General features: G+C 31.9%; 1 protein-coding gene across 1 annotated transcript; it reads left to right on the top strand.

Moving 5' to 3' along the window:
* Window positions 1-6,517: 6,517 nt before the first annotated feature.
* On the top strand, window positions 6,518-8,954 carry LOC142632286 (SKP1-like protein 1A). The gene is made up of 2 exons (XM_075806720.1): window positions 6,518-6,848; window positions 8,700-8,954. The coding sequence occupies exons 1-2, from the start codon at window positions 6,528-6,530 to the stop codon at window positions 8,871-8,873; spliced, it is 495 nt and encodes a 164-aa protein (XP_075662835.1). The 5' UTR covers window positions 6,518-6,527; the 3' UTR covers window positions 8,874-8,954.
* The last annotated feature ends 5,309 nt before the right edge of the window (window positions 8,955-14,263 follow it).

Here is a 14,263-nt window from a genome sequence, read left to right on the forward strand (position 1 = left end):
CATTGTTCCTAGTAAGGTCGTCGACTTACAACCTTTAGCTTCATGTCGTCAGCTATCTCCCTTCAGCCTAATGTCGTCAATTTCTTCCCTTTAGCCTAACGTCGTCAACGTATGAGATGGGGCTGCAAACGTTTACAAGGAGGGGTTTAATACCCATAAAACTGATGGGAGCGTTGTATCCATTCCCTTTCATTCCATCACGAGCTAATTATAAAATTATTCTCATTAACACATAAGAAACAATTTGACCCGTTTCAATTCAAATCTTAATCCTAACCTAAGACGAACATATAACTCATTTGCAATCTGATTCACAAACCCACGAGAGAGATAAGGGGAGAGAGAGTGATTGAACAAACCCAAGCCCTAGCCACCACCTACGACGTTGCTGCCCTCCGTTGGAGACGGTAGCCTATTTCTTCTTTGACATCCACCGTTGTTATTGTTGATCCGCCAATCGTGGTGTATTTCTTCTTCAATCTTTTTACCCTTACGCTTCCAAATGTCCAATGGCTGCATCTCTGATAACATAGTAAGCGTTCTCTAAAATGTCTTTCATGCTATTTATTTCTTCTTTTTTTCCCTTGAATAGTTTTTTTTTTTTTTTTAATAAAATTCCCTTGAATAGTTAGTTCACTGAGATGGAATATATACTACCCAACAACCAGAGTATAAGCTATAAGCCTTTGCAAGAAGTTTATTAGAAAGTATTTGATTTATCACGTTTAGGCTTAATCTAACCTCTTATTTGGTGGGGGGCAGTGACATCGCCAACAATGGCTAGGGCTTGGGCTTGTTCAATCACTCTCTCTCCTTATATCTCTCGTGGGTTTGTAAATCAGATTGCAAATGAGTTTTATTTTGGTACCAGATTAGGATTAAGATTTGGATTGAAACAGGTCAGATTGTTTCTTACATGTAAATTCATTTTGTAATTTTTAAATAAAAATAAATGTCACGTTATTAAAAAATGATAAGCAATCATTCTATTAGTCACGTAAGCAAAACTACTAACGAAAGTTAACAGAAGGACTTATATTGCTCATTCTGAAAACTTGAGGAACCAATTGTGCACACAAGGTAAACTTCATGGACTAATAGTGTAGTTTTGCCTTTTTTAACTGTCTCTTGAATATGAGATCTTTGGTTCAATTTCACTTAGAAAAAAGCTAAATGATATCTTGGACAAATGATAAAAAGAATTGGGATTAACATAATAGTTAAAGTCTCTTATTTTTCTTTTTGCTTTTTATCAGACAAAAGTATCTTATTTTCAAAAAAGAATAAAGAACACTTGTCGTGAAGTTGAAATAAGAATAAAATTTTATCTATATTTAAAAAGTTTGTCAAATAAGAATAAAGAACACTCATTGCAATTCAAGGATAGCAATGGGGCGAGGCGGAGCCAAAGGATGGGGTCTTCACCCCTACCCTGCATGGTTTTATCTTGCCTCATTCCAACCAGCCCCGCATAGCAAGGCAAACTGCCTAGCCCCATCCCCGTCCCTTAGGGTTTCACAGGGCCTCGCCTCGTAAATCTTTACATCATGTTAATCTATCACATCCTGCCCCAAACCTATTACAATTTTTTTAATATAAAACCAAACTATTTCATTAATATAAATATACTTCAGATTAAAATTAAATTTTTTATTTTAATCAAACTATTTTTACTAAGGATTGAATATTATTATCAAAAGTATTTAACAAGACAATGTTTTTTTTTTATTGAGAAATAATTACAACTGGAACCCTTTTCCCCCTAAACCCCTAAGCACTCTGTACATGGGAAGGTGCCAATTTAGCTACAAGGTTTTAATGTTCATGCATTTAAATACTTAGTAATAATACAAGCTAAATATGTACCACTAATAGAATGGGCATGGGGTGGGGCTAAAAAGCCTAAATCCACCCCATCTCACCCCAAGGTGTGGGAGAAAAATCTTGCCTTACTCCCACCCCACCACCTTTGCACAGTAGGAAAAAATTGTCATCTTCATGAATCTAGCGACGTAAGTTAAAATACAATCTTACTATAACCCATTGGCTATTGAATGTAGCTCACAATCATGCCAATTAATCATCATTTATCATGGAAATTAAAATTTATTGGGGTAATTATAGGTTTACATTTTACTATCAATGTAAGTCTTACAATGTAGACTAAACAAATGTATATAATATCATACAATTTTATGCAAAAGTTTATGATATTGTACATATTTGCATAAAAGTGTTCGATATTATATACATTTGTGTTAGTCTATAGAGTAAACTAAGAATTTTTCAATTTATAAAATAAACATTTTCAATTTAATTCTTGGAGGCTTTTTCCCCCTTTCAATCCTTTAATTTTCATTTGTTTCTAATATAATTTGTATCATTAAGTAAGCCCAACCCGAGGCAATCTTCGAAGACTCATCTAAAGTCGAGATTGGGGTGATTGTCCAAAATGATAGAGGTGAAGTAATAGCTACATTATCCTAGAAAATATGCCAACCCTCATTAGTAGAAGTTCTAGAGGCTCTAGTGGTGCGAAGAGCTACCAAATTCATTGTTGAACTAGGTATCCATCATCCTATATTTGAAGGGGATTTAAAGGTTGTATGTAAGGCTCTCTTAGCCGCTATCTTTTCCTTTTTAACTATTGGTCATATTGTAAAAGACTCAGTGTCTATTGTGAGTTCACTACAAACTCATTCATTTTCTCATACTAAGAGGTTGGGTAATTTTGTAGCCTATGCCTTGGCCAGGAGAACTAGGTTATTTTCCCATTTGTTAGTGTTGATGGAATTTGTTCCACCAGACATTTCTCATTTTGTTGTTTTTGATCATCCAATTATTTGAATAATACTACTTTGACTCTTTCCCTTAAAAAAAAAAAAGTAAGTCCAACCAATATGGCAACGTTTTGAAATGTAAACAATACATTTTTCCTAAAAATAATGGAGGTTTTAGATGGAACCATATTGAATGCATGGTCAACCCATAATAGTTTGAGGAAAATTATTGAATACTTCGGGAGTACCATAAATGCGTACTCCCTCCTCTCACATAAATTGTGTGTCACATCATAAATTTAATTAGTAGGACCCACAATTATGTGAGAGAGGGGAATACGCATTTATGGTACTCCGAAAGTATTCAATAATTACCCATAGTTTGAGGCCTACGGCTAAAATTTTAAAGAGACCTTTTTATATCTAAATATCGCTTAAATAATATTTAGTTTATTTTTTATATTATAATTTTTTATTTCAAATAAATTATTAATTCTTATTAATTAATATGACCAATTCATCCAAAATGAGCTAGTAATACTTACTATATAGGTTTTACAAATTGGCATGTCACCAATAAAAAAAATTATTTAAGCATTCATTTATTATATTGCTTAAGTGACACTAATCATATTCTTGCCACATCAGTTTGTAAATTGTTGTTGTAAAATTTGTACTAGCTTTAACATTTTTTATTTACTTAATGGTGATAGGGTTGTATTTATATTAATTCATAGTTTTTGTTTTGGAGAAAATACTAAAGTTACTATAAATTTTACTACAAAATATTACAAATTGATGTGGCAATGAGTGACACTTTAACAAAAGAATAAATGAGTATTGAACTACTTTTTGTAATTAATGACATCATTTTTTTTTTTTTTGTTGAGAATGATGATATATCAATTTATAATACCTATATAATAAAACTAGTAATATATTAGCATAATTCTTGATGAGTGCAAATTCATCAAGATCATCCATCAAATCAATGGATGAATTCATAAATGCTATTTAATGCAGGTCGTAACCGTCAGTCATCAGGCAGACGAACGAACCCATAAATGACATTAAATGCAGGAAACAACTGAGGAGTAACGTATGGGTATCAATAGACGAATTTGTCCATCCATTTGCTATTTAATGTAGGTCGTAACGATCGGTTATTAGGCAGATGAACGAACCCATAAATGACATTAAATGCAGGAAACAACCAAGGAGTAACATATGAGTATCAACAGACGAATGAACATTGAAAGGAAATAAAAGCCTAATATCCATGACCAACGACACGAAAACCCATAAATGTAGATATTCATTCAAATAATGAATACTAGATCTATAAATAAAACCCACACAACTAGAAGAAACAAAAGTACACAACTTCATACTCACAACTAGTAGTCATTATAACTCTTTAATTTAAGCAAGTGAATCATGTTACCTTGATCTGACTTAATCATCAGAAGGACCTTGGCTAACACCACACTAGTGTTCTATCTTCTTGTGGTCCTTCCTTGCAAATTGATTGGCAGAACAATTTGTCATCATCCATCTATATAAACGAATGCACAACTGATAATTTTCTACATCATCAACTCTAATTTTGTAGGCCTTCTTAAGAGTGGGAAGAAAAATGTACACCTAACTTGCATTTTTTTTATTCTAAAAAAAAACCTTACTACCTCATATCTAGGGGCTTTTCTATGTTAGGAGGTCTTAGGCCATGGCCTAGGCCTAAGGTCGGTTCTACTTGAATAAAATTAAAATGATTGAAATGAAAAGAAGAATAAAAAAAGACCCTTAAATAATTTAATTGAAAACATGTAAAAAAAAGGGGTATAGCTTTTAATTAACTCAAAACAATAAAACTTTGAGTAATCTATTAATACCAATAATAAAGGTTTTAGCTTTCTATAAAAGACACAAAAGCCAAAAAAAATAATAGCCAAGAACACTATTTGGCCATGCACTTTGTAGTATACCCATTATTGTTTTATCATACATTCTTGAAAGTGAAATGTTAAACACAATGTCTACACTTTTACATCTATTTACATTTTACACATAATATAAAAAAATTGTGAACACTATCGGAAAAAAAATTATAAACATTATCTTTAATAATTTTTTTTTCGCAAAATAATAATTTTGTTCTTTTGAAACTGAAAGAAGTTCAACATATATCATGTGTCCATTATGATATGAAAGTTTTAACAAATTTCACGTGTTGGCTTAAGGAGTAGTTGCTATTATATATACATATATTGGTGTAACTTAGAAATTTAATATAAATTCATTCATTATTTTATTTTTGTAAATAAAATAATTATTTATAATTTATCTACAAATTAATGTTCCAATAAAATTTTTTTGGCATCACTTAGAAGTTTAAATAAAATTTGTTTTTTTATGGTAATTATTTATAATTTATTTTATGTTAAATATAATTTATAATTTATCTAAAAACTAATGTGTTTTTGTCAATTGACTCAAAATTTTTACTCTATTTAATTTCATGTTTATTAAAAAAACCTTTGAAAAAAAAATAACCTTATAAAAATTAGAGTTATTTAGGGCATGTTTGTTTGGTAAGACCGTAAGAGTATTTAAATATATATTTTTATTTTGCAATCCATAAAATGGTGGGTCCCATTTTTGAATTTATTATTTAGCTAATATTTTCTAAATATAGTTTTCAAAAAATTGTATCATATTTTCCTAATTTTGAACAGTATTTTAAATACCGCTAAAGGGTGTTTTTAGGATACAAAAAATATTTTTAATGACATAGTTGTAAATAAATTGAAAACAGTAGACCCCACATATTTTTTCAAACTCTTTTATCTCTTAAATTAAATAGCTTATATTTATCATAAAAAGAAATTATACACTTCAAATTTGAAACTTATCATTAAAAAAAATGATGAGCTATATTCCCTTATCACTATAAAAAAAAAAAAAAAAGTAATCTATAGTTTCTACACATTACTTTTTGTAATTTTTTTTTAAAATCTCAGATATAGAAATAGTCCTCTAAACAATTATTTTTTGTTTTTAGTATTTGAAAATTGATCTTAAAAATGGGAGCCAAACACATATAGCGTGTGTTTGGATTGGGAGGTTGCGTCCAGCGTCCTGCGTCTAGCGTCCAGACTTTAGTTTTTTTTTTTTTCCTTCCCAGCCGCAGTTGTTAACCAAGTCTTCTATGAACAGTGCATTTGTGCACTGTTCACGGACCCACAAATTTTACTTTTCAGCCACTTTTTCATTAAAAATGGGTCCCGCGGTACTATTCACACATTTTAAAATTATTTTGCTACAGTATTTTCAGTTTTCAGTTTTCAGCAATAAGTTCTATTCAAACGGACCCATAATATAAAAATTATTATCTGAAAACTAATTTTAAATTCAAGTTTTTGAAAATTGTTTTTATACTGTTTTAAAAACAGAAACAAAAATCTCATTACCAATCAGGTCCTTATCAAAAAAAAATTCATGGGAATCCTTTTTACCAATTACCATGATTCATACAAACTCTAATATTACTCGGACTCGGAAATTCCAAATTTTTTTTTATCCAGCCAATCAAAAGAGAGTTCTATTCCTATCAAAATTAAATTACATAGGAGTCCTATAAATAAAGACCTCACCACCTTCACGCTTTTCACCCACAACTTCCAAACTCTCTCTCTCTCTCTCAAACTCTTTCTCTCTCGTCTTTGTGAACTGTGAAACAAAGCAACAATGTCTTCTTCTTCAACGAGTGCCGAGAAGAAAATAACGCTGAGGAGCTCAGACGGCGAGGCGTTCGAGGTGGAAGAGAAGGTGGCGACAGAGTCACAGACGATAAAGCACATGCTCGAAGACGACTACAGGGAGATACCATTGCCGAACGTGACAAGCAACATCCTCACGCTCGTTATCGAGTACTGCAAGAAGCACGTCGAGGCCGGCAACCCCGAGACTTCTTACTGTTCTGGGAATGAAAAAAGTGACGATCCGCTCGCTGCCTGGGACGCCGAGTTCGTCAAGGTCGACCAGAACACCCTCTTCGACCTCATAGTGGTCTGTAAAAACAAACCCTTTTGCCCTTTTATATATCTTGCTTTCAGTTTCACCTTTTGTTTTACTGTTTTCATTCACTGTGTTGTGTTTTTGGGTTGTTGTGCAATTCTTGTTGTTTAAGATTTTTTTTTTTTTTGGATTTTTGTTTGGAAGCTGAGAGAACAGAAGTATAAGAAAAAACGTGAGGAACTTGTTGAGTAGTTGATAAAAAAGTTTTTTTTTTTTTTTAGGTATAAGGAAAAACGTGGGGAATTTGAGTTGATAAAAAAACTTTTATTCATTTACTGTTTTCATAGATTGTTTTGTGCTTCGTGTAGTTATCCAAAATTTGTTTGTGGTTTTCTTTAATATACATATTTTTAGAAATCAAAAGGGTGACAAGAAAAAACACGAGGAATTTCAGTTGAAATAATAATAATGTTATTTTCCTTTGCCTTAAAAGGGTTTTTTTTTTTTTTTTTTTCCAATGAGCTGAAATTTTTTTATTTTTTAATGGACAAAGTTTAGTTATAAAATTGGTTATGGTCTAAGGTTATAACCTTACTTAATAAAATAGACATTACTACATATTTTGAAAATCTAACTGTTGTATTGCATGATTTTTTAGGCTCTTAATACACATGACAAATTTTGGGTCAATCGGATATTATTTATTATATGATCTATAAGCTTATGTTTCACATATAATTTTAAACTATAAAAACTTGCAGTTTAAACAATTTATTGATAACATAACTATTAATTTTTAATTTTCTAAAAAGTTTGCAAGTATGAAGAATATAAGAAGAAGATGTAATCTAATAGTGAATTTATCAAAATTTAATTTCAATAAAAAGATATTGAGTATGATTATAGCCTAAGGCTAAAACTAATTTTGTAGTTAAATTTTGTCTTTCTTTAATTATATTTTGCAGTCTTCTTTGATTAGCATGTGTCTTTTTTTGCTTACGTTAAAAAAAAAAAAAAACATTGAGTTTGTGTTTTGATGTTGAGAAAATAAGAGGTGAGAAGGAAAAATATTGGGTTATGTTTTATTGTTTTTAGTTAAAAAGGTAGATAATATTCTGTTCGATGATATATGTTGATTATCTTAAGCTCTGCCTCTACGATTTTGTTATGTTAATTTGTTATGTAATTAGGGTTTGGTTGGTTCTGTAGGTAATGATTTTGTGGTATTAGTGTTTCATGTATTGTTTGCTTGGTTGAGTTGAATTTCTTTTTTCTTTTTTGGGGAGTAGAGAGAAATTGTTAGAATATATTAATCAATGTGGTTTTGTGTTTCAATATGGTTCATTGCAATTGAATGGGGTTGTTATTACTTATTGGTTTAGGTGTTGTTGAGCTCATGATTTTTTTTTTTTTTTGTCTTAATTGATAAATAAAATAAACATTGATTGAGAGGTTGATGTTTTGTAAGCTGCTTTTCCGAGTTGGATGTCACAGTATTTGCAAAAGATTGCTTGATACAATGGGTAACAATTGCAGTTCTTATTGCCTTTTGTTTTAATTTGTGGTTATTTCCTGGGTATTGTATGAATTTAATTAGTTTCATCAGGAGAAAATATGTAATCTTTCTCTTGATGGTTGACGAAATTGTATTTACTATTTAGAACCTTAAAGCTTATAAGTCCATTACAATCTTTGATAATTGCTAAGAAGTTAAAAAGGCAATTTCTGATTTCTAGTTTTATAGATAGGGTTGCTATATGGTTATAACTTAGAACTCTCGTCTTTTATAGTTTGTGATGTAGTTTACACACTTGAGTATCTTTTTTATAATTATGGTATGCATTGCTTGCACTTTGTGCTGTATTGACCAGTTTTTTTCTTTCCATTTGTTTCAATTTTCAGGCGGCTAACTATTTGAATATTAAGGGGTTGTTGGATTTAACCTGCAAGACTGTGGCAGACATGATGAGGGGAAAGACTATAGAAGAGATTCGCCATGTATTTCACATCAAGAATGATTACACCCCAGAAGAAGAAGAGGCAGTTCGGAGGGAGAACCAGTGGGCATTTGAGTGACATAATAAAGAATTGTTCACAGCTAGCTGCATTTAGTTTTAAGAATGTTGATACAGTGATAGGGTTTAACTTTTGTTTCGAATGTTGATACAATGATAGCTAGGGTTCAGCTAAAGTTTATTTTGCTATGCTTTTAATTAACTTTTATAACATAGCTTAGTTAACTTTGTGGTCGAAATGCGTTAAGATTTATTATCAACATTATTATAATATAGGTTTTGGTGTTTGTTGTTTGCTGTTTGCATGGTCCTTTAAAATACTTGAGTCAACCGTTTTCACTTTGGATTAACTACAAACAATAAACTTAGACACCACTACAACATCAATTTTTTTCAAGTATGAATCGCTAATTTTGGAAAAATCTACATGTAAGTACATTAGCCAAAACCATTTGGATCAAAGGGGAAAAGTAACCCACATGTTCTGTTTGGTTCCTAGGAAAAAAGTGTAAAGTTAAATCAATATCTCAAGCAGTAAAATTCCTTTTAATTGAGCCAACTAACATAATACCAAACGAGAGAATTCCTTTCTCTTCCTAAAGCTTTCCGCATCGGCCTCTTATACAAGAGAATTATTTTTTCTCGTTATACTGTCTAGCTATGCCCAAGGGAATTACCAGTATAAAAAAACAACCCAATCCAAGACCAACACTAAAACGCACAAAAAATTTCACTCAAATGGACTTTACCACTAACATCAAATGGACTTTACCACTAACATCGAAAGGAAAAGAAAGTGAAAAATTCAATAAAAATTTTGATGCCACATAAATTTGACACAAATTTTCACAGAATTTTTCGGTCACTCTTTCTTTTGTGATTCAAAAAATTTAGGAATAAACTATTTGGCACACATTTTGACATAACTTGTTGAAGTGTTTATTGGTAATTGAATTATCACACATCAAAGTAAGTTATAGCAATGTGTGTGCCAAAAATATTTATACCTAGCAGACATCTCAGTGAACAGAATACCACAAACAAATTATCAATTACTGGAATTATACAACAATATTACCCAATCCCAAAATATTTCACTAAACAGGCTACAATGTGTAACAATTAGCTAAGTAAATTCGGATGCATGTCAATAAACAGAAAACCACAAACAAATTATCAACTAGCAGTAGAAATCTTATGAAGTGACAACCTTATGACAATTAATAATATGTAAAAATAAAGAGAACGATTAAAAGGAAAGTAAAGCTCATCCGAATGAGATTTTCAATGATATGACAGAAATCAATTTTAATTGAATGATTATGCAAAATTTGTTTCGGCAAGACAAAATTTCTGTTACCATTAATGGGTTTTAGTTTGATATCAAGTATAACACTGATGCAGGTTAACAGGCATGCCCATGCTAAGATTTATGAAGAATTAAGAGTTTGCTTAGAGTAGCTTATTGGTGGACACACCTGTGCACAGTGTGTTTATTCTCTGAAAGTAGCATAACAGCTGGCATTTCATTCACTAAACTCAATGTAAAATACAATGGATCAATGGTCTATTATGCTGATAACTTCTTAAGAGGCTGCGCCTATTGCAACAACCAGTAATTAACTTGAAATAGAATCTGTTACAGCCAATCAGTTACATTCAAGAAGCTGCTATACTACCTAGCAGCTCAACTAGTTACATACAGGTGCACTAGCCAATTATTGCTGATCTAAACTACTAACAACTCCTATCAAGCCTCTTAAATCAGGCTGCTGTTGCAATTCTTGGCCTACTACTAAAACGAACTTGGCTGATGCTTGTTGCACATCTCACTGCCCATGTTCATATAGAAAAATTGCAATGAGTTTGTTATGTATTTTACTTATAAAAAAATGTATATTTGTGTGCCATGTGGAACCAGACAAAGTATTTGTTTTGTTCTCTGTTGTGGAGTTTTAAACTGTAAAAGTTTTGTTTCTTTTAGTGGAGGTCACTCGGTATTGCTCTAACGGTTCTGATTTAGTGTGGATTGTATGTAATTTAAAGTATAAGATAGTTCTAATTGAAGTGAATTGGGTTCTCGTATTGTTGAGAATACAAAGTTGTCATTGGTTAAACTTTTCAGTTTGGTTTCATAACTTGGACAACACAGAAATGATTGGATACAGTGGCTTGATTTATGCAATAGTGTTAGCAATTGAAGTAGTCAATGCATGTTTCGATTGTTACAACATAGAGACGCATAAATACCAACATGGATATATGTTCAATCCTAAGGTGAACTGGTTTATGCATGATAATAAGAAAAACAGCATCATAAACTGATACTTGTCAATTTGTGAAAAATTATAAATAGAACTTGTGGATTATAAGACTATGATACCTGTTGAAGAGTTACCAACTTTACTCATGGATACTTTTTATCTCTTCAACAGGCATTCCCAAATGAAGTTTTTGATCTAGAGAGATCTGTACAAACTCTTGATTTAACCCACAATTAAATAGTAATGCTTTGTTTCCTATGAAGTACCCAAGTCATTGAGTTAAGTTTGGTGAAAGAGACTCTTTCAGCGCTTGTTCTCGCAGTTTTCTGCACTTGATTTAGAAGTGAGGAGTTCCTCTTCTTCTTCTACAATTTTTATGAACCCTAAAGAATGAAGTATTCATGCTGTAAACAGTTAACACCTGTCTTCTACTAAGTTCAATTTATTTTTGCAGTTTGACATACCTATGGATACAAGAAAATTAAATAACAAGCAGCGCCTGGTAAGAATTGTTAAATTCAGTTGTGTATGTGAACTGTAGTCCCTTTCCATGAAATAAGTTTTAATTACAGTTGTCATTTAAATAAGCAATAAAACCTCAACTGCTTGGTGCTGAGGGAGCTTTTCAATTTCTGATGGAAACAGTGCTTCTGTTTTGAATCAAAGATTACAGGATAAACTGTTATTTGTTCGAATTGACAACATATAAAAATTTACTTTCAAAGTTGCAACACACTTTACAACGATTTTTTAAGTCAAGCAATGTACTAGGTCCGTTAAATTACAAGAATGAACATAATTGTAAAAAGGAAGGTAGAGAGTGGTAAATTTATTGGCAAGTTTGAAGGAGCAGTTTGCTATACATCCGAATGGAGGTATCTGGAATGCAATCCCTCTCTGAATTATGGGGAGCATTGGGAAGGAGAGGGATCATTGGACTTTTGAAGGCATTGGACGACCTATGATGGCGGTGAAGATGGTCTTTTTATGTACTTTATATGAGTGGATGGCCATATTGAGTGGTCATTAATTTTCTAATCTCTTAGATTTCTTGGATTTCTGTAATTTTTTGTAAAATTGGTACATGACTAGTACACTGCCTGAGGACTAGTCGCTGATTTGTTTTCTTTTCATTAATAAAATTTTACTTATCAAATTTTTTTTTTTTAAATCTATTGCATATACTAAGGCACTAGAATAAATGTGTATCTGAACACTAGATTTCTGAGATTTGAAGTCATAATTTTTGCATGTGCATAGACTTTTAGCTTACTGATGAATAAATCTGCTAAATCTTCAACTAATGGCATCTGCCATTTTTTTCACATGACATATTGACCTAAATTTGCTTTACATATTTCAATACTTTTCTTGTTCTATGCCATGCTACTTTTATCTTCGCCAAAGTGTTGTGAAACTAATGAATTTGTCAAGCTGTCTATAGGTTAGAGCGTCATTTTCGTAGGAATGATTCTACTTTCTGTGTTTCACATGTCATCTTTCATTGTCATTTGAAGAGTTCTGAGAAATTTAGGGGTATTTGGTACGCCATTAAAAAAAAAAACATGTTTTTAAACAACATTACATGTATTTTCATACACTTTTTCACCCACACGAATTTTCACACATATTTTCAAACAACAAAACATATTTTTTTTAAGTACATGTACCAAACATCCCTTTATCTTTTTCAGCTGTGTGCAATGGTTGTAATTTTTTTTTTCACTGCTCACAGCTTCATGTTCTGGATGACCTTTCAGATAATCTTATCGAAGATCTACCTGCATCAATCTGCAATCTCATTCATGTAAAGTCATTTTGCTTAAACAATAATAATGTGAACCAGGTATTTACCTCTCTCTCTCGCTCCCTTTTAACACATGCATGTGGATCTCCGGCCAACTTCCTTAATACCGAAGCCCGCCTTCTTTCTTGATCTACTTGGGTGCTGTACTCGTCGTTTTCTCTTCTTCTTTCTACCCCAAAGTATATCTTCTCTAAAGTTCCCCGAAACAGTTTCAATAAAACCCCTTTTACTTTTATCAAACTTGAAAGCTGTTGGACTTGCTAACTTTGTCCTGAGGTCAACACAGACGAAGAAATTAAAAGAAACAATATATATTGGGTAGGTTGAAGAAGAGAATCAGAACATGCTATTCACCCCAAAGTGCAACTTCCTGGCTACCATTTGATGGACCTTTTTCACTTAAAGACAGTGATAGTGTATACTTTCGGGACTTTTGCCAGTAATAGCCAGTCAAAAGCAGAGTTGAGCAATTTTCTGAATGCTCTTTAAATTTAATCATTAAGTTAGAAACTTGAATTCTGTAGTTATAGGATTAATGGTTCTTTGATCCCTTCATTCTAGTCTGGTTATGCAAGCTGGACATGCCTGTATTGATATTTAGTATTTATTTCTGGACAGGTACCTCTAAATCTACTGAAAGACTGCAAAGTTCTGCAGAATATCTCCCTGCATAGCAATCCTATTTTAATGGTTCAATTTCAGCAGGTATGTCATAGTCACCAAATTCAGTGTAATTTATTTATTTTTTATATTTGAGCAAAATTAACATGTATATTTCAACCCAACTGAGCCTTAAATTCTTCTAGATGGAAGGATTTCAAGATTTTGAAGCAAGAAGAAAGAAGTTTGACTAGCAAATTTATTCAAATGTGATGATTGGGTCAGAAGGCCTTGATGAGGGTGTTGATCTATGAATGTCTTTCATCAGTGTCCCTGAAAAGAGTAATTTGTTACAACACAATCTCAATGAATTATTTTAGTGTCCTGCACCAGGACAGTCAATTTTAGAAAAACACCTATACAGACAAGATTAGTCATGAATGCTACCAATCAGGTTATTTTTATTGCTTGGCCTAAATTCCTCAAGTGTCAAAAGATTTATAAGGATAAAGAAGCATCCAGCAGAAAGGAGAAAGAAAGGCTTTTAGAAGAAATTGTGTTGAGGAATCATGAATAAACCATTATATTCTTGATGAGTGGCTTGTAAAATCACCAAGAACTTTGTATATTGGTCTCTCAATTTTATATATTGGTAATTATAATTCATCTGGGTTTGCCTACTATAGGGCTCTTAAGTTAAGTAAGAGCTAAAACTACAGCCTTAGTGAATAACATATGCTTGAACAGGAATCGGTTATGTCAAAATAAGAGATGCTTAGC

This window comes from Castanea sativa, chromosome 4 (genome assembly GCF_040712315.1).
Source record: "Castanea sativa cultivar Marrone di Chiusa Pesio chromosome 4, ASM4071231v1".
Taxonomy (NCBI): domain Eukaryota; kingdom Viridiplantae; phylum Streptophyta; class Magnoliopsida; order Fagales; family Fagaceae; genus Castanea; species Castanea sativa.

What these genes read in the sequence shown, in the direction of transcription:
- LOC142632286 (XM_075806720.1), top strand. Translation starts at nt 6,528, where the DNA reads ATGTCTTCTTCTTCAACGAGTGCCGAGAAGAAAATAACGCTGAGGAGC. An exon ending in CCCTCTTCGACCTCATAGTG is followed by an intron (nt 6,849 to 8,699) that starts GTCTGTAAAAAC and finishes TTCAATTTTCAG; the next exon opens with GCGGCTAACTATTTGAATAT.